Source organism: Euwallacea similis, chromosome 16 (assembly GCF_039881205.1).
Source record: "Euwallacea similis isolate ESF13 chromosome 16, ESF131.1, whole genome shotgun sequence".
Classification (NCBI taxonomy): Eukaryota; Metazoa; Arthropoda; class Insecta; order Coleoptera; family Curculionidae; genus Euwallacea; species Euwallacea similis.
The window spans coordinates 3,630,328-3,652,247 of record NC_089624.1 but is presented as its reverse complement, the minus strand read 5'-3'; the positions used below and the strand labels follow the sequence as shown (position 1 = coordinate 3,652,247).

The 21,920-nt window shown below is 34.1% G+C and overlaps 1 protein-coding gene across 1 annotated transcript; it reads right to left on the bottom strand.

Moving 5' to 3' along the window:
- Window positions 1-1,954: 1,954 nt before the first annotated feature.
- LOC136414149 (polyadenylation and cleavage factor homolog 11-like) lies at window positions 1,955-20,979 on the bottom strand. Its single transcript, XM_066398004.1, has 14 exons — window positions 20,753-20,979; window positions 19,351-19,563; window positions 16,385-16,510; window positions 15,951-16,127; window positions 15,625-15,885; window positions 15,487-15,564; window positions 14,703-15,423; window positions 14,030-14,186; window positions 13,728-13,966; window positions 4,466-4,723; window positions 4,080-4,406; window positions 3,616-4,026; window positions 2,519-2,755; window positions 1,955-2,361 (listed from the first exon to the last, which is right to left on the bottom strand). The coding sequence occupies exons 2-14, from the start codon at window positions 19,507-19,509 to the stop codon at window positions 1,955-1,957; spliced, it is 3,558 nt and encodes a 1,185-aa protein (XP_066254101.1). The 5' UTR covers window positions 19,510-19,563; window positions 20,753-20,979.
- Window positions 20,980-21,920: the final 941 nt, after the last annotated feature.

Below are 21,920 nucleotides of genomic sequence, written 5' to 3'. Positions count from 1 at the left end.
CAAAATGTGCAATAAAATTATTTTAAACCTACTTAAGAATTACTTGAGGCTGATAAGTGTGATCAGACACCAAGAAGATTTCAATTTTTCATGAAATAATATGTCTATGTAATGCGAATTAGCTGTCTTGTGTATGGCAATGTTTTAAATTTCAACGCTACTGGCTTAAGTCCAAGGTTTAAAAAGCTGCTAGTTTGCTACTGATGACTACAAGTTTTTTTTCAAAATGGTTCTGGTAAGTAATGTAAAAGTGGGCAAAACTTGTCCAGTTAGGGGGTTCACTCAAAACTTATTTCCACTTGGACAAGGAGCCACCATTAGTGTGAATTTCATGATTAAAATTGTGGAAGTGGAGAATGAAAAAATCAAGATATATAGCTCCAGCAACCTTATTTATGACATTGAGTGGATAGATGCAACTGATCTTTCAATAGTGTGAAATAAGACTGAAATGAGAAAAGTATTCTTTACCACAAATGAATTCTTATTAATAGTTACAAATATGGAACACTGCATGTCAAGAGCAGTTCTATGCAATCACACAAAGCTCTATGACATGTCTTGCCAATCAAAGTTTGTCTGTTTATCAGATTGGTTGAGAGAAATTGGCGAAAACATGCCAGCAGTATGACCCTTAAGTTTTTAATTATGAATAAAATTGGTAGAGTTGACCCCAAATTCCTAAACAAGTATGTGTAGAAACTGTAGATTGTTAAGGGCATAAAGAAGGTAAGTTCAGTTTTACTTAATTGGGTGTTATAATGCCCATACAGGGAGTTTTTGAATTGCGGTACCAAAATGAAATGGGTAATAGATAGTTGTAAGATTCTGTTCGATTAATAACCTAATGCTCACAAATTAGTCATTTTTGTGACATAGTGTCTTAAAATTTTAACAACTGATCATGTGTTCTTTTAACTTGGATCCAATCTAGTGTCAAGCTGAAAGTCCAGAAACTTCATGATAGTTCTCTTCAACTAAAGAAATAAACTATTTTTTTAGAGTGCAGCTTAAGAGCATTAATCTTACATTAATTAGTCATTAAAATTACCGCTAAACCAACGGGTTATGAGCCGTTTCGATTTAATACTACAATTCGCAAACACAAATTAGCAATGTGGTTCCCCAGAAAGCTTCTTGTAACGATCTGATACAGCTTCCTTGTGAATTGTAATAAGGTTGATGACATATCTATGATAGTGACAGATGAAAGCTAAATGACGATTGCCATTAAAAACCCAAAAATGCCTGGTTGCGAAGAGGAATTGAAGATGTGTTCCTATGGTAATCGTCAAATGACTAGAGTCAGTGTTCCACGTATATCTGTTTTTGAGGTTATGGCTATAGCACAACTAAGGCTAAATTAGTCCAACCCCGCCTTGTTTAATAAAAAATAATCAATTTGTTGTACGTTGCTAACGAGACGAGAAAGGATCAAAATCCAGAGAAAAAAATTGAGATTTATAAACTTATCAGAAGAGAAGTTTGGATCATTGAAGATCAGATGTTTTTCTTTTTACAGTAGTTTCATCTTCCCCTTTTTAAGAGGGAATAATGTTAAAACTACCAATAAATAAAGGTTCTATTGTTTTGCGGGAACAAAAAAAACAATTTAAATGTTTTACTAGAATTTTGTTTCTAGACTATTTTTGACTACATTGCTTATAAGAAGGTACACCCAGTATATACACCTAATAAAATTTCTTACGCTTTATGCGAACTTTCACCCACGACCGTTGAGAGGCCAAATAAAAACAATGGCTAAAATAATGGTTTATTCCAACAACATACAAAAATTTGCAACTATTAGAGGCAAAAATGCTCATTATATACAAATTATCTTTAAATTCTCAAATAGTTTATGGACTAGTCTTAGAAATTGAACTCAAAAGGTGCTTCAACACAGGCAAATGTGTCAATCGTACTAAAACACTAAAAACACCCATTGAGAACTTCACATTATAGAGCACAACCCGGTCAGCTCAGTGCATTTTCGAACTGGAGGTAGCTTTTTCAGGGGCACATTTTGAAGGGCAGGCTTATAGTTCAGAATATCAAGCTCTTCTATGGGGATTTCACTAGCTTTCACTATTACTTTACTACTATCACCAGTCTCACTAATTTCCTTTGGGATTATCACAGGTAATGGCTTTGAAATGTTTATTTTAATCTTATTTCCTCCACTTATTGTGGAGCGCGCGGTTGTAGGGGCGCTTAATTCTATGTTTCCATCCATTGAGGTTATCAGCTGGAGATGTGATGTCACTGGAACAGGGGTCTTTTCACAAGACGTCATTTTAATCAAATCTTCATTATCAGTTGTTTTGTCTGGGGAGTGTGCTGAGTCTACCGCCCGGAAATCTATAAGAAAGTATCATTCATTCATGAAAATGCATTAAAGAAAATTCACTGAAGTACCTTGACTGTTTTGAGCTGGCAAAGTATTGGGAAAAAGGTAAGTAAGGGAAAAAGATAAAGTAAATCAATGATTTCTTAAAGGAAATTAAGTGAAGCTTACCATCTTCGACAGGTTCGCTCTTTATCTTCACTTGTCCGATTTCTTTTAGCGTAATGATTTCGTCAACGTCCATAAAACCATCATCGTCTAAAGCAGGCTTCTCTTGTTTAATCACTACAAACTCATTGTGCTCTATTGTGGGAACTTCATCATCATCATCATCATCGTCTACAACTATTCTGACGGGGGCCACTTCGTTCAGGATAACGTCATCATCATCGCCATCATCTTGTGGAGCTATTTTCAATAATGATATTTATTGATTCAAATTTAACATTTTACGAGTCAATTATTTAATGAATAGCAATGCTCTAAATACTTTATTTACTAAAGACGAAAAACAATTAATCCCCTGACACAATCGACATTATGCACAATAATAAACTTCATTACCTATATAATTCCAAAAGCAAATATGTGGTAAAAATTTACTCCCTACGAAAATAAACATCAGCAAGGGAGAGAGTAATCGTGAAAAGAAGTGCTAATCTACAAGTGTGTTAGGAAAAACAAATGAGTGATAAGATACGCAATAGACTACTCTGAATAAATATGTCTCTAACAATAACTTAACTATCTTGTCTCCAAAATGGCTAAAAGATGTCAATTTGGGCGATAATATACAACAAAATATCATGAAATGCGAATGATGTGCGGATTTACGAGGATGAAAGAGTGTCGGATTTCCGTTGCGATAATCTGGACATGAATCCCAGTCTTGTGAACTGTTTTTTTGTATATGGTCCATAGTTCTGATGTACATAACTCGCAAAAAAGTTTCTTACATTAAGAGTTACTTTCTTCCCTTGGTATACAAATAACTACACACACAAGTGCGGTAAAAAGTTTTGTAATGTCAAATACCCATGAAAAGTTTTCATATTAACACATGTCGCTTTGATATCCCTAAGGTATAGTGAAGGGTAAAAATTACTTTTCTATTTACTTGAAACCAAGAAACGAAAAATGTATTTGTCAAATAGCGATAACTTTCTAATATGATTCTCCAAAGATTTTTGTCATTTAACCGTTTTTTTTAACCCTAGGATTCCAATGTATTAATCATCTAAATGTATAGAACTGCTTTAAAATCGTACCTTCTTCTTCCTTTGCAGGACTAAGAGCATCTTCCGGGATCTCCTCATCATCAATCAACGAAACAATCTCCTCATTACCATCTTCATCATTCAGAATGGTTTCCAGTCCTGGAATTAAGTTATTCTGGTAATCTCCCTCATTCTTGCTGTCATCCAATGTGTCATTAAGAATTGACTTTTGATAATCCTCATAACAAGCTGGATGATAAGTTTTATCCTCCACTCTAATGGCGTTGCGTAGATGCCATTCTTCCTTTTCTTCATTGAAAAACTGCTCAAAGGTATCTCTACACATGTAACAACGTTCATCGGTTGTTTTAGGATCGGCTGCAACTGTGGGAATTTCCACTTCTTCATCGGCCTCTTCTGCAACTCCGGCTTGTTGCTGTTGTTGGTCAAAGTAATTTTTCTCTGTAAAGAAAGAAAATTGCAAACACTCCTTTAAAGGTGCAAAGAAATCATACCCCGTTCCTCGAGATCTTCAAGCTCTTCATAATTCTTCCAATCTCTCAATGAATAGTACCATTTCCTGCTATTTGCTACTCTAGAGTTTTTCTTGCCACGTCTATTCTGCCTGAAGTGCCAGTCTAAATGTTGACTGTACCACATACTCGCTTCGAGAGGAAATCTCATTCCGCAGCTTGAGCACTGCATGCCCGAATACATGATATTATAAAGCGCCTCTTGACGGATTTTTAAAGTTTCCGGTCTGTTAAAAGTCAAACGTTTTAATATTTTAGACAAGCTACGCTTTTGAGATCTTCCATTTTTTTGCTGAAGTTTCGCAGAGGCTAAAAATGAAGAAATGTGATCTTAAAAAGCTTAAAACCCAGTTAATTTTATATAGTACCTCGTTCTGAAGCTCTGTTATTCAAAAGTGAAGAGGCAGGAACCAATTCTTGAAAATGTCCTTGAGGCTTTTCTTGAGTTTTAACAACCCCTGAAGCAACGAGTTTCTGGAAAAGCTCATTTACATTTAACAGAGACATAGCAGGTACTTGCGGCGTTGTTGTAGAAGACAAGTTGGACGGCAGTTGGACTTGATAATCCCCAGTGGTGGGCGCAGTTACCAACGATTGAGAGATGACATTTGATACATCAAAGTTAGCTAAAATGGATTAAATTAAAGTTCAATTATGATTGACAATTAGAAAATCTCTTTGTTGTACACTTGCAGACTTTGTTCAAGAAGCTCCCATCAGGAACCAATACCTCTGATGCATGACGCATATAGGGAGATTAACCGAAATTACAATATATTATAAAAAGAAGCTGAAAAGGGCATAAGTAAGATAAAATAGAAACAAGGGCAGGATCGTTGTAATTAACTTACATATTCCTGCAGTAAGTGGACCTCCAAGTAAATTTCATATTAAAAATGTCTTTAAATGTTGCAACGATGTTGGTTAGCCGCTTAACAAAAGTGTATGAGAATTAAAAAATTCTGAGCTGATCCGGATACGTCCAAACCAAAAGTAAAATTTGAAAAACGCGTTTTTCCTGGTTTCTTTTAATAAAATATTTGAAATAAGGATACTTTACTATTAATATTGTTCCTTACCTACAAAGGCCGTGTAAGGTTTTCGTTTTTTCGTAAAATAGGTATTTGAGATAAGTAGAATAAAAATTGAAGTAAATAAATTTGATTGCGGTGGTGCGAAGCTGAAACGTCGGATAGAAAAACTAATGCAAAGGCCGTGTAAGGTTAAGGGGTCAATTCGGCCCCCACGGGCGATCGATCTGAAATTTTTACCAATTGTCCCTATCACTCAAAGGACTTACCACATAAAATTTCAACTTCCTAAGTCTCACCATTCAAAGGTAGGACGGGGTTGAAGGTGAAAACTTTAAAACGCCATATCTCGGGAAATATTCATCGTACAGCGTGGAGCAAAATGGTGCGTCCTTCAGTAACCACCTTCTTATTTTCATATACTTGGAGATTTATCGGTTGATGCCAAAGGGCCGAAATCTCAAAAAAAAACTTAGGTGATTTTAGAGGAGTTCGCACTTTGGTACACTAACCATTTTTGCACACTGTGTAGAGGGCCTCTCGAAGTATCTACCCACGTTGAATCAGATTTGTATCAAATTCAGTATTTGGGATCTAACGATTCAAAGTATAGGTATACAGGGTTATTCACCCAACCCGTTCATTAGAAATTTACTAGGATCTAAAAGTGATACGAATTTGAAAATTTGGAGTTAAGTGAAGTTCGACATATACTATTTTTTTAAAATATTTTCAACTTGCTGTCACTTCCGGTTTAATCGGAAATAGCTGTAACTTGCTTATTTCAAATGGAACCCCCAGTATATTATTTTATTTTTAGATTCTACATAATATTTTAGGTACATTTCCTGTATAATGTTCTATAGTTAGTTCTTACCGTTTTTGAGATATTTGACTTTGAATTAAAAACATGCCTCTGTAATGACCAATTTTAAAATTGCATATCTCTGTAGCTATTAAAGACATAATATCCGTATTTTTCAGAATGTCAATACATAGTCTTAGGTTCACTCTTTCACTATTTACATGGCTTAGTATTATACAGGGTGTCCAAAATTCAGCTCCTGACATTACATTTTTGAAGTTGCAAAAGTCGTTTTTTTAAATGGGACGCCCTATAACTTTAAGCAGTATCAAGTAGAAAATGTAATTCTCTATTGAACTGTATTAGGGTTACTTATACCTATTCGAAACCATTTTCGAGATAATTAAGTTTATGTGAAACTAATAGTACATACATATTAATTCTGGTAAATTTTTATTTTTCACGTAGTTGGCCATGGAAAAGAAATAATGACAGATATTACTTGCGTTGTACGTTTTTGTTTTTCGGTGGCTGTTAGCAAAATTAAAGTGAAACTTTAATGGAAACTTAATGGAAGAATACACAAACGCTGATATTCTCAATTTTGATTCAAAGTTTCACTTTAATTTTGCTAACAGCCACCGAAAAACAAAAACGTACAACGCAAGTAATATCTGTCATTATTTCTTTTCCATGGCCAACTACGTGAAAAATAAAAAATTACCAGAATTAATATGTATGTACTATTAGTTTCACATAAACTTCTCGATATATGAATATCTCGAAAATGGTTTCGAATAGGTATAAGTAACCCTAATACAGTTCAATAGAGAATTACATTTTCTACTTGATACTGCTTAAAGTTATAGGGTGTCCCATTTAAAAAAACGACTTTTGCAACTTCAAAAATGTAATGTCAGGAGCTGAATTTTGGACACCCTGTATAATACTAAGCCATGTAAATAGTGATAGAGTGAACCTAAGACTATATATTGACATTCTGAAAAATACGGATATTATGTCTTTAATAGCTACAGAGATATGCAATTTTAAAATTGGTCATTACAGAGGCATGTTTTTAATTTAAAGTCAAATATCTCAAAAACGGTAAGAACTAAGTATAGAACATTATACAGGAAATGTACCTAAAATATTATGTAGAATCTATAAATAAAATAATATACTGGGGGTTCCATTTGAAATAAGCAAGTTACAGCTATTTCCGATTAAACCGGAAGTGACAGCAAGTTGAAAATATTTTAAAAAAATAGTATATGTCGAACTTCACTTAACTCCAAATTTTCAAATTCGTATCACTTTTAGATCCTAGTAAATTTCTAATGAACGGGTTGGGTGAATAACCCTGTATACCTATACTTTGAATCGTTAGATCCCAAATACTGAATTTGATACAAATCTGATTCAACGTGGGTAGATACTTCGAGAGGCGCTCTACACAGTGTGCAAAAATGGTTAGTGTACCAAAGTGCGAACTCCTTTAAAATCACCTAAGTTTTTTTTTGAGATTTCGGCCCTTTGGCATCAACCGATAAATCTCCAAGTATATGAAAATAAGAAGGTGGTTACTGAAGGACGCACCATTTTGCTCCACGCTGTACGATGAATATTTCCCGAGATATGGCGTTTTAAAGTTTTCACCTTCAACCCCGTCCTACCTTTGAATGGTGAGACTTAGGAAGTTGAAATTTTATGTGGTAAGTCCTTTGAGTGATAGGGACAATTGGTAAAAATTTCAGATCGATCGCCCGTGGGGGCCGAATTGACCCCTTAACCTTACACGGCCTTTGCATTAGTTTTTCTATCCGACGTTTCAGCTTCGCACCACCGCAATCAAATTTATTTACTTCAATTTTTATTCTACTTATCTCAAATACCTATTCTACAGAAAAAACGTATTTTTTTATATGACATTTCATTTCTTTAGAAGAGCATATACAGAGTGTCCAAAATAAAAGTGTCTACCCTGAATATCTTGTCTATTATTACAAAAAAAAATCCAAAATACTGATCCCACAACTTTGATGATTGGAATGGAGATATCATTTGGTGAAAAAGTTGTTTTTCAAATGTCATCCCTCTACCTCTGAAAACCACTACTTTGAAATTTTCAAATTGGAAGAGCGGTTGTGTTACACCTCGTTTGAAAGGTAATTTTATTATCTGCAGATTTAATTTTTTTTTTGTACGTCGATCTTGTAGAAATTAAACAGATAAAACTGTCGTTACTGGAGTGACGTCAATCCTCATTTCTTCCGAAAAACCTATACTCAACAACCTCAAAAATTGAACGTTTATGCAGGAATTTTGGTTGATCACATTGTTGGAGCATTTTTCATTACTGGAAACTTAAATGGAGAAAACTATTTACAACTTGTACAAAACAGCATATCTCCCAGGATAACTGAAATACTTGAACAAGAATTTGTTTTTCAACAGGATGAAACAACTCCACATTACACTGCTGCTATCCGACAATTTTTAGATGAAGAGTTTCCTGGAAGATAGATTGGCAGAAGAGGTCCAGTGGCGTGGACCGCGAGATCCCCTGACCCTAGTCCCCTTGATTTCTTGTTATAAGGACATCTGAAGACCAAAATCTATAACACATAATCTGATTTTCTTGAGAAGTTACGTGCCCGAATCGTCGAAGAGTACAGATTAATAACACCAGAAATGTTAGATAATGACGACGATGTTTTAAGGATCCGCTGTATATGTGCATAGAAGTCAATGGAGTTCACTTTCAACATTTCTTACAATAGAATAAATAGCACATCGTAAAAATAGTTAAAATTAAATTATTTGGTTTTTGTTTAATTTCTATAAAACCGATGCACAAAAATAAAAAATTAAAAGCTTGACCATAAAGAGAATAAAATTACCTTTTAAACGAGGTATGACACAACCTCTCTTCCAATTTAAATATTCAAAGGAGTGATTTGCATGTGTAGAGGTATGATATTTTGAAAACAACTTTTACATCAAATGATGTCCTCTCTATCAAAGTTGGGGTGTTTTAGCATTTCTTTTTAACAAACAACAGAAAAGATATTTAGGGTAAACACTTTTCTTTGAGACACCCTGCATCCTCAACTTTCTTCATAGACCAAATACTTCTAATATACAAATTGAATTTACAATTTATTTTAGACTTAAACATATTAAAAATGTTGAAGTTTAATACGAGAGATGGTACGAGAGATGGGTATTTGACATTCAGGTACTGGTTCAGTCCATAAAATAATTAATTAACCGCCGAAAAATGATTAACGTTCGTATTTAAGAAATTAAAATAGTGGTGTGAAGCCGTAACGTTGGATAGAAATTCTATTAACTCAATATTGTGGGTGAGAGAAGGTGACAATAGCAAAGTGTTTTTAATTTAAAGACATCTTGGTTCGTTGTCGGGAAAACTAAAAATAAATTTTGTTAATTTTCGTTTTTTCCGGAACTATTGGAAATTTTCAAAAAGGTAATTTGTTAAGTGCCTCATTGCGAAAAATTTTACAGCACATAAACCCAAATGACATGTGTCAGCGTCAAAATTGTTATTGGTATTTGATATGCGTGTGGTATAACTTTTTACCACACAATAATATTAAACATACATGCGTTTGAAAAATATTATATCTAACACCTGCGAAAGTGTTTTTATCAGACGCGACTCCCGACTGAACTTCGTTTCTTGTCGTTAGGCCAACTGTAATCAACTTGCGGTAACGTACCATTTTCCGCACTTGCTAAGTAACTATGTATAACATTGTAATTAGATTTCAGTTTTACTTTGCGTAATTTTTTATATTTCTCAACATCCACATGTTTATCTTGGACACAGTATATTTTCCTCTTGTGCTAGTTTCCCTTCGGTAAAGTTAAACCAAGTCCAATAGCATGTTTTAGCAGTCTGTCAGCAACATTAAAAATTTCTAGGAAAATGTGTGCAAATTGTACAAATGCACATTTTGCACATTGGTTACGCCGACATGGGATTGGAAAAGTTCAATCTCACTATTTAGAATAGGATTAAGCGCGCTGCACTGGGAATTATCTTTAAAAATACACTTTTTCCCCCTTTCAACTTATTTTTCACAAAGTTTTAGAAAGGCGTGGCTTAAACTAAACCATTAGCTTTTCGCTTCTCTATAAATACATCAGTAAATAGTAGGGCCAATTTTATGCTTCAGACTTACTAACCCGGGGGGATATATATGGTTTTTTCGCAATTAAATATTGCAAACGTTCAAGGAAACTGATAATATTCCAAGGTGTATATGATAAGTACACGTAAAGTGAATGTGTGGGTTATATAGTTAGCCACGAAACCCGTTCATTAGACGATTTTTAAAGGTTCACTATCGTAGCCGAATGGAAGTTGATTTCAGGCTAGAACTGACCATTTTGAGTCCAAGTAAAACATTTTCAAAATAGCAGCACTTCCGGTTATATCGGAAGTAACTACCATCTTCGTTACTTTAAATGGAAACTCCTATTTCTTGTCATTTTCGAATTTCTCGTTAAATTTAAACTCCAGTTTATATAATGCGTTTTATGTCTAAAATTTACAGTTTCCGAGTTACACCGGAAAATTTAAACATTTTGACAGCTGCAAGATACCACGGAAAACAGTATTGTGTGCTAACCGCTATATTTTGACATATTTCAATTTGATAAAAAATCTTCCACAACCACCGAACATGCTTCCGAAATTGTACGATTTGAAATCTCCATAAAACTTGCTTATTTCAAATGCCACATCCTGTTCAGAATAGGTTCAGGGAACCTTAATAATATTTGCTACAAAATTAAATTTTAGACTCGAGAGTTCTTTAAATTACTTTACAAACGTTAATTTTTCTAGGAATTCCCGAGTGATCCCAGGGAGTTGGTGTTTTGGAATTTTACATAAAAATAGTAACACTAACTTGATTTTTCCAAATTTCACCATTACTTCGAATATAGCAATTAAAATCAACTCCTTTTGTCCTTTGATATTTTATCGTACCTTGTTTCATTTTTGAGATTAAAATTGACATTTAAACTCCACTAAATCTCTTAACAAACTTAATACAACTCGAATTAAACGCTTTTAAATCTATAAAAATTGTTGAAAACGACTATCATCAACTAGGATACGTTAATCTAATATTCTTGTGACAATCGAATTCTTTAGGAAACACAAGGAAGGTTTTTTTAACACCCTCTATTTTAGAAAGGAATTGTTTCCGGTTCGAACGTTTTTTTCATTTTAACCAAACTATTATCCCCTTAAATTGGCACTATGTTTGGAAAGCACTCTGTATATTAAAATTTTGATATTTATACACGGTGTCACAAAAATCTGAGCCGCTACTTCAGGGGCGTATTCTACACTTTTAACACCAAATTTCAAATATTTTTTCTAAATAGCCTCCCCTACGGACGATTTAAGGAAAAGCAACAGAGTTGGATCCGGTATAATTCTGTAGAATAGAAATGTTTAAATACTCAATGGTTTGAAGTGTCCAGAATAGGAGAAGGAGGAGGAGGGAGGTTTTTCATCCGCCAAAACTCTTTTATACTGTTAATTTTTGACATTAGAATGCCATATCCATAAAAAACTATTTTTTTAAACAAACATGTCCAGCTATGAACTATGTTAATGTGCCTAATTATAATAAAACATAAATAAAATATAAATAATTATAATAAAAATTATTTGCATATTTACCTTATACGAATGTGTAGAATGTTCCTGATGTAACATCCCGGATTTTTGTAACTGTATATAACACTGTATAAATATCCAAATTTTCGAATCTTGGTCATCAGTAATACAGTAATCCCTAAATACAGCTATTGGAAAACACCCTGGGCCTTACATAAAATGAAACACAGATGCTCCTAAAGAATTTTTATTTTTTGCTTGATAACAAGACTGGATTAAAAAGATATAGATCAGTAACAAGAACGGATTAAAAAAATTTCTTCATTACAAAAGTCCGAAGCGCCACTGATTATTTAATACCTTCCGTTCCGCAAATCTCTCAATGTAAATCACCTCCTTATTCTACTTACTCTTGTTTGCTTTTCAACTTTCATTGTAATATTAAATATTAATCATTTGTTCTAGTCCAAAAGAATAAGCTTCAATAAGCCAATGCAGCAGACCAAAATTTGCGTCTAAATCAAAAGTACAGTCACGATATTTCTAGAGGAAGACGAAAGTATCCAATTGGGTCACATAATCACCGAGGAAGGCAAACAAATGCTCGAAAAAGCTTGACTAGAATTCAAAAAATAAATAAATAAAAATCGTGCGAAGCCAAGAAGAAGGACCGTAAACAATTATTTAATAGCGTCTCTAAGATCAACAGCGACGATGAATTTTTATTTGAAGTTACTGAACCTATAAAAGCTCAATCGCATTTTCCGTTATCATTGTTTAATAACAAAGACGAGAGATTGAATGCTCACTAAGATGCTCCGCAACATACGGAGACTATACCTCCAGGGACGAATAATAGGAATTTCGATCAGTTCCATGGAAGAAATAATTCAGTTTAGGCTAACCTGAACTAACTAACTTGTCAGAGATAATTGGAGAGGAGTAAAAAAGCGCAATGCACAACCGCCAACTCTTCAAGTGAAACAACCGATCAGACCCTGATTGTATCGACAAGAATAACCAAGATGGCGTGGCCTTTTTCAGAAGGTTCGTTTCCAGATGTCCTGGACAAGATCTTCAAGAACTGACAATTCATCAAGGAGAAATCAGTAAATCTATTTGCATAAACGGGATTGCCAGAGTGACACAGCGATAACTTTTATGAACTATGATGATCCCTGTGAAATTTAGTTCCGCACCGAGTTATTTTCAACAACAAAAAAATGTATTATTGACTTTCAATAGTGATTACAATGAATGTTACGTAGATGGAAATCTGTTCCGCGTGAAAATGAGCTTTCTCAGTTAAGAATTCGTCATTAACGACATGGGTTTCCAGTGCTTTTTCGGGAGTCTTTCGAAGCACATTAGAGTAGGCGGGTTAACATAACAGTCGTCTTGGTAAGACATCCTCTGCAAGTGAACATAGGGGAGAAAAGAAAACAGATTTCGTAGCGGGTAATGACAACCTCTTCGTCGACGCCACCTTAATGTTCACAGTATTTATTGATAAAAAAAATGCAGAAATTCTTTATAGAAGGGGAAGTTTGCACATTAAAATTTTTAATATGTTAAAATGAGCGTTAATCAACGATGTGGCTTTTAATGTGGAATTTTGGAGCCTTCTCAGACCATTCATAATCAAAGAAACGAAGCATTTTATACAGTCCTCAGTGTTGTGCACAAGGACCAGGCCTAGGTTTGCTGTGTTCCAGAATATGGAATGCAAGAGAGGTTCTGTTAAGGATGAAGGGTCAGGAGAGACGTTCTCAAGACCGCTTGTAACTGAACCTTTGAGACATATCAAGCAGAATTCGCTGCCAGGTAACCAAAACAGTTCATCACGTTCATTGCAGTGTGGTCTGAGTATGTATATTATTGAATTTATTTCGTTTTTGATTTCGTCTTGTGTGCCTAACAGGGGTCACAGATTAGGGTATCGGGGACTCCTAACTGCAGCTTTCATCTTTTAGTAATTAATTTCCTAGGTTTAATGATTTCTCTTACAGGGCACGTGAGTTATAATACTAGTTACTACATTAACGACCTGACTATTATGACCACTGTTAATCCAACAATACTGTTAGAGTTGTAGCCAATGAAAACCAAGAAAAGTGAAAGAAACTTACATGGTCTACTCAATACTTTATCCCTATTGGTGACATTGGCCAACTTGGCCCTGACAGCATCCAAATCACTCGTTATAGGTGATGCAGGGAAATCTCGTCTAACAGAATTTTGAATTGATTTTTCTGCAGAGATAATTGGTGGGGGAGGTGTTGCAGGTCTATCAACGGCTCCATTTGCACGAGCCTCTTCAGCTTGAACGGCAATTTGTCGCAAATCAGTGTCTTCGCTGCCAAATAAACTGAAAGATTCAAACGAACAACTAATTCAAAACCTGTATTATTCGCAAAAATATAAAACATACACATCAAAACTCCTGCTTCTCTTTGATGGTTGTTCAGAAACCTCAGGTGAGGTTCGCTTTTTAGGCAAAGTGGGAGAAAGGCGATGATGTGGCCTCAGATCTACATCCATTGGTTTCTTTATGGGAGGGGAGATATGCAATGGAGTTGGTTCAAGGGCTAAAAAATCATGTGAAAGTTTAGTAAATTGTCAGTAAATCCAGACATTGTGTCATTTGTCAATATGCAGCTGCCAGAACCTTTTTGCTGGATTACAGAGTATTGAAAAATTTGTTTAATGTAATACCGACACACAGATAAAGGATGAATACAACACCTGTTTACAACTAAAACCGAAAACAACAGTAAATACTACCAGTTATTAAAGGAAATGTTACCCTTATAATGCCATTGAAAAGCTAAACATATCATACATCCGCGATTAAAATTTAAACCAATGTCGGGCTATTTTGTCTATTACATAAGATGACATTAGCTATCTTTAACGTCAGATATTATTTAGATAATTTGGCAGCAGATGAATAAAACCCTAGAAAATTTGTCTTAATGTATTTTGAGTATTATGAAACTCGCACTGACCTAATATAATAAAGTTCGAAATGCTACATTATTCTTTTGAATTATCTATAGCTATTTCGTTAAAGCCGCGTTTCTTTAATTAAAAATGGTACTTACATTTTTCCTTGGCTGGAACTGGTTCACTATTAACTTTAATGGAATTATCATTCTGACTGCTCGTCGACGCTAAACGCAAATCTTTGTCCTCGACAGAGGCCGTGTTTCCCGCCAAACTGGACCCCACATAATTCCAATTCGTGTTCTTTACATTCTTCACAAAATTACCGGGGATTTCATTCTTAGCCTCCACAGAGTCTTCCTTTCTGGCTTTCTTATTCGAGTTTTGCACCTTTCCCCTTTTGCTCGAAGAGGCACTATCGAATTCGCGTGGTTTTTCACGTTTTCTGTGTTTTTCCGGCAACCGTTTAGTTTTCGGAGGCGAATCTAAATCGCCACTGGATAAGCTACTACTAGAGTTAGGATTTTGTTTGGGGAGAGCGCCCGACAGTTTATCGACATTACGCGACTTCTGATCGGAAAATGGCTCGCGGGATTTGGATAAGAATTTTGATTTTTTATTGCCTCTCTTTGATAAGCGAGGGTCTCTAGGAATATCTCTTACACTCGATTTATTATGTAGATTTTTATTACTTTCAAGAACTGCAACTTTTTGATCGTGCATACTAGAAGTTGTAGTGACAACTGGCGCTTCTTGAATCGTTTGTTGCAACTTTTCTTGCTGCTGCCGACGTATTAACCTAGGATCTCTGCTTGGACGAGCTGAAGGTGGGGCTGGATTTACGGGTTTGATTTTTGATTGACCATAGGAACGACATGCCTAGGAAAAAATATAGAATTATAGAAAGTTCCTTTAGACTGAAATTAGACAAATCAAACTTACAATGCCCGAAGGCCTAACTTTGTTATTGATCACTTTGGGAATCAGCTGATTGGCTACTTCAGGTGCCAAAAGAATATTCTAGAAAGGTTTACTCAATGTCATAAAACCTTTTCAGAAACCATACCAAATAATACTCACAGTGTTAACTGGAGGCCGTCGGCCCCCAGCTTTTATCTGTTCTTGCAACTTGACTTGGGTTTGCAACACTTCAAGTTCCAAAGTCTTCCTCTGTAAAACCAATAACTCCTTCTGTTTCTGAATTAATTGCTCTTGCATTAGTAACGTCTCCATATCAGCAGAAGGGGGTGATGTAGTTGACAAAGCTGGTTTCACAGGAACTGGGTTTGGAATTGCCGAGGGTTCTGCTTTTTGGTAGTTACTGGCTTGATTTGTACGTGTCTGACATTCAAAAGTAATTACTTATTTAGTTATACTGTAAGTGGTGCAATAGAGGGAATACTTACAGAACTTATTAAAAACCTAGGATTATGATTAATGTTATTTGCGGGCTGCGCAGTAACCGGCCATGCCGGATCAATTTGATGGATTTGCACGTCAATTGCATAAAGTTTCATTTGAGGGAACACGTCGTTCCATGTTTGACGTAGTTTGAACATTTCCAGGCGAGTCTTCTCGTCGACCTTATCAAATGGTAGAAATGATTAAGTTCCACAAAATATATAATATATATAAATTCCATAAAGATAAATAATATCAATAAATCACTTAGATACATTTTCTCTTGCCAAATGAATATTTTTTGATAACAAATGCTTAATTAATTTTTTTTAACTACTAATTTATGAGCAATTTCTACACGTTATAATTTTGATCCCTATTTCTATTTCAACTATGCTGGTGAATTTATGAAAATATATTTTACAAAATAGAAACTTACCACTTTAAAAACTGTGCAAAACGTGGATACAATGTTTTGACTGAAGATGCTGGTATACATTTGCCCAACATTCTTCACTATACAGTCAACTAGGTATAAAATTGGCAATTTGACGTCAACAGCAACCTACATTTGGAAAGAGAAAAAGCTAATTGTATGTAGTACAGTCCATTCATAATGTTTTTGGATCGATTCTATTCACGAAACATTTCTAATTGTGTAATGCATAACGCTCCTCCACGGAAAATTATGGATTATCCTATACAAAACCTTTTCGATATATTCATAAGAAACGAGAATACCCTACTATCGTCCAAAGATAACTTCAAATATTTGCCAATTTCTGTCATAGAATACAGACCAATATGTCACAAATCCATGGATAGGGAAAATCTAAAAACATCATGAATGCATATACTTTTAGCGTGCATTTCAAAAAATGTTTCAATAGTAATGAAGTTTTAATTATAGAAGTTATGTCTAAAGATACTTAGAAACATAGCGACAATGAGAAATTGTACAAGAATAATTTCAATTTCTCACATTAGGTGACAAAACGTGAAGAATGTTATTTTTCAATATACTCACATTGTATAATATCAATTATGAAATTCCATTGTCAAATTAAAACCTTTATAAACGCAATAAATAATATTGGAAGAAAACATTTTGTAGATATCAAAAAATCATATTTTATTTGGAATATATTGATTAAATTTTACAACACTTCATGTTCAGTTTGAAATAAAAATAACTAGGGAAGTACCCAAATAAGTGCTTTATACAAGATACTCTTCTGCTAAATATTTCAAATTAAACCTTAAACTTAACTAATATTTAAAAACGTTCGCAGGGGCCTAATGAATGAAGCAGTAGTAAAATTAAATCAATAAAAGCGCGGTCACTACATGACAATGGTGAAATTATTTTTGTGAGATAATAGAATATATGCTTTACTGGCACCTTAAAAAAAATATTATTACTTCCCATTTTTTCACTATTAAGCAGGAAAAGTTTGAAGAAACACATACACATTAATTTTGCTGTACAGGCCTTCTCCTTTTAATTAGACAATTTCTAGGTCTTTTTCTTAAAGAGATAAGACTCAAATAAAATTAGAAAGTTATGGAGCTGTTTTCAAATTGTAAGGATACAATTAAATAAATAAGAGAATATTTAAAAGTAAAAAAATGATGTAAATTTACATTTTTTATTCAATGAAACGCTAAAAGATATAATTTGTAAAATGTCTTTTACATCTTTATCTTAGTGATAGCAGTAATTCTGCAAACTTCTTTAATTAGCAATGTCAGGCTACAGTTGGCATTTTGTGGCACATTAATAGAACATTATTTCACATTTAATGTTATTAATAATGCATATTTAATGTTAAGTTTAAAGCATAAAAATTGATAAAAGGAAAGTAAGTAGTAAAAAATCCAATTCTAGGATCCTGGCCTTAAAAGTTAATATCGGAATCCTGACTCTGATCATTCAAATGTGTGAAACAACCAATAAGTGTTGAATCAAAGGGGCATTTACTTCGCCAGGTTTCCTGGCACTAACAACACATTCCCAGAGCTAGGTGAATCCACTTTAAATTTGTTCTTGTTATTGAGAAAATTTTCATTCATTTTTTTATAGATTTGTGAATGCATAGATAATAAAAGTTTTTATGTTAGAGGCACTGAAGTGACATCGGCCTTGCACAAGGCGCACAAGGAAGTGTCAATTTGCGGATATCTAACTTATACCCTTCTTTTCTGAATGTAGGATCAAATTTAGTAATATGTTGACTCTTTTGTGGGAAGTGCTTGTAGTATTTTCATATAGAAAATGACTGATAATACAGATCTGAACAAGTCAACATGGCAATAAATTAGATTTAATAGATCAAAAGCCACTGTAATTGTGGACAAATTACTTGTTCTAGACCCATGCTAATTTGAGCTAGTTATGTTTTTATTTTTAAAATGTTCTAATATTACGCTCATAGCTTTCTCAAATACCTTAGAGAAAAACACATACTTTATAAAAAATTGGGCAGCAATGTCCCTACAATCCTTTCTAGATTTATCTTACCAATTTCCTATCAACAAATATGTTTTTTCATTGTTTATGTACTGAGTTTGTATTGTATTTTTTACTAAATTTATACGTGTTTCTCTAAAAGTAATTGATAGATTTTGAATTGCATTACACCATTGAGTGTAGTTTTAAAAGACCTTTAATTTGAAGCATCACTTGGCCAATTTTTCAATTTTTTTTAAATCGGTTATTTCGTGCTATCGGTGACGTAAGCAACATTTAAAAAAATAAACCAATGTCAAAAGACAATATTTTTTGTCCTATTAATGGTGCTTTTAAATTTAAAAAAAAAGTAATTTGTAAAAAAGTGAATGGGAAAATAATTTAGAGCTGCACAGTAGATCATCTACGGTAATAAGGAACGGAGGAAAAAGAAAACAGGGTTTACAAGTAGTACAAGTACTGTGCAATTAATGAACCAACATTGCACCTTAGACATGTTGGTATTTGAGGGTAAGTTGTTCTAGAATTTGTTAACACTACCAGCAAAAGAGCAACAAAAATCTTTAACAATCAATGTGGAATTGAAGATGCAATAATCGTCTATACATATTTTAAAGGAGATTTACTCCTAATATATTAAAATTGAATAAATAATTATAAATACTAGCCAGCTCTATAAAGCACTGATTTGGACTCCCATGATAAAAATATTGAGTCAAACTTTGATACAAATATTAGGTTTTTCAGGAAGTTATTCAGGTTAACTAGATTTCAAGTGAACTACTTCTGGAATGTTCGATTACTTCAAATTTAAAATGTAAGAAGCTGAGTAAATCGAGGTTACTAATAGTTATTTGGATAAGGAACCTGAGTAACTTTCTGAAAAAGTCTTTGTATAAAACTATAATTACTAAAATAACAAATAAGACATTAACCTTAGCCAAATGCTCTTCAATGGCCTGTACTATAATCTTGGCATTGGGCAAGTTTTCTTCTGCCAGCATGGTTAGAACATTGATTAGGTGCTTGCTGTTGAAAGTCAAGTCTGCTAAACTGGACATGTATTCAGCCTTAATCACCTCGGGTGTCGTCATTTTGCACTAGTTGAATATCACAGATAAAATACTGGGAAACCGGGCTCTGAAAAACTAAAATTTTCTTTCAGATTTAGAATAAGAAATTTGGGGCGACAGGCAGGAACGTAGTGTGATGACTTTCCACCTGGTTGTTTATTGTTTAATAGATCTTGGAACAGAAAACTGAGGAACAACTTACGAAGTAAATTAGTTCACTGTTAAATAATGCACCTCATCCAGCTTTAGAGAAATGAACTCCATTAAGGAAACACACATCAACCCACAGTTCGACCAACACATGATTTACTTTTTATTTTTTGTTGGGGGGGTGCGACTCAGAGGAAAATATTCTTGTCAAGACAACACTGGAAAACCAGTTCTTCCAGCAGGTGTGGGATGGATTTTTACCCATTAACAAACCCCATGTGTGGTAAGAATGTTGGGTCTAGTGCCTATTAATCCTTTATCACTTCACAGCAGTTATGGCAGGAATTCACTTTCCCTTTGAAAATATCTCATACCCTGCCAATTGTATTAGCTGTGGCATGACATATCTTAGGAGTTGATGATGCTCTTACGTTTATAGTTGGAAAATTTTGTCACTCTAGCGCTTCTACAACTGTGAATTCTTCAACTGGCATCATGATTTTTCACATATTTGAGTGGAGGGTTTACAGGTATTATGAAGTGTTTAAGTACTCAAACTGAAGGCTAACACACAGGTCTACAAGAGCAATTATCCCCTAATTTATCATCTTTCTTTTTAGAGCAAGACATTTAGATAAACAGCGAGATTGAAACATTAAGAAATTAATCTTTTTTTAAGGTGTTGCAGGTATAGGGATTTAGGGAAAGGGGGTTGTACTTAAACTCTAGTTCTTAGGGGGTGAAAGTTTTATTACACAAATTTAGATGTTTTTGAAAATAAACGGTACTAAAATCTAGCCATGTCGAGTATATTACTAACGAAATGGTGATATACATAAGCTTAACATAAGGGTACATTACAATTGTTTACAAGTATGGAACCTTGCACCTGCATAGTATCTAAGAATTTTTCAGTATATTCAGAATATTGGTGTTGTGAACAGGACTAGGCATAATCATTTTAGTACACTAATCACTGCCCGTATTATATCCGCTGAAAGCCGTCCATTTATTTAAAAATACAACCGACACTTCAGTCAAAATGTCGTCGTATGGTGCAATTAAAACCTCACAAATTCGGCTTTAAAAGGAAAAATGAAATGTCGAAACTTACCTTAAAGCACTAGTATGACTGATTATTCACAAATTGAGTCATATCCCCATTTTTATCCCTTTTTAACAACACAAATTATTTGCGACTTGCAAACACGCACACTGTGCCAAACGAAACACCTTCCACGACTTCAAGATGGCGATTGAACTGAAACGGAAGAATACCGAATAGAATCGGTCGTGATCGGATTTGTCTGCGTCTGCGTAGTAATATCCGTCATGCGTTATGATTAAATTATTTGGAACTATTTGCAGATTACTTGAGAATTTTTGATAATAAATTGATATTGATATTTTAGATAATAGTTAGTTTTTGATTTTTAAATAAAAGTTTCATCACTGATTTGTGTCTCTCACTAAACTTTAATTTGCTTTTTGGCAATGACGTATGTTCGTATTAATTTCCTCGCGGTTGATCAAATTGTTTTAAATTCCTGAATGAGATGGAACCTTAAAGTATAAAACATGTTTTATATTCTAAAGATGGAACTTACAAAACCATGATATCATTTCCTCTCTCCAGTTTCTCCACTATTACTCTCTGGTATTTAGAGTTATACGATACGAATCACCTAATATCCCAGATTTAGTATTCTAAATCACTCTTTCTTTCAGGTAAGAGGGCAAAGCTAGCGATTGGTTATGTGGAAATATAGGTAAATGGAAAGAATATGAAAATAAAATAACTAGTAGAAATGAAGCTTAAAACATCTAGTGATTGACATCCATAAATATTCTAAGCAGAGTAAGTACGTAACGGTCTAATTTGACTAATAGTCCCCAGCAAATTCACCATTTTTAAAATGGCACGTGCTGTGCAGTAGAAATGGTCTGGAAATGTAGTTAAACATTCTGTAAGAGTTTCAGATCTAACTTAAATGCTTAACTTTTGACCTATTGCGAAGGATTGATTTGTATGTTATCGGAAGTGCGTAAACATCACTTTCATATTGAGGTAATTTTTACATTCCAGGGTCTGTTCTTTGATAATTGCTTGAAAATATGGAGCTCTGTTGGTTTCTTGCTGGATCAGCTTTATTCTGTTGCCAAAAAAGAAATGTCTTGTAGTGCTTTTGAAATTCAAAGTTTTTACCACTTTTATAACAGTACCACCGTTCATAAAGTGGATGTCAAAGTTTGCACATTTTCAAATCGTCATTACAGTGAAA

Excerpts from the sequence above, each read along its gene's own strand:
- LOC136414149 (XM_066398004.1), bottom strand. The coding sequence starts at position 19,509 with ATGACGACACCCGAGGTGATTAAGGCTGAATACATGTCCAGTTTAGCA. Across the intron at positions 15,424-15,486 it reads AAGTTAGGCCTTCGGGCATT|GCATGTCGTTCCTATGGTCA; the intron begins GTAAGTTTGATT and ends ATTTTTTCCTAG. Across the intron at positions 2,362-2,518 it reads GAGCGAACCTGTCGAAGATG|ATTTCCGGGCGGTAGACTCA; the intron begins GTAAGCTTCACT and ends ACTTTCTTATAG.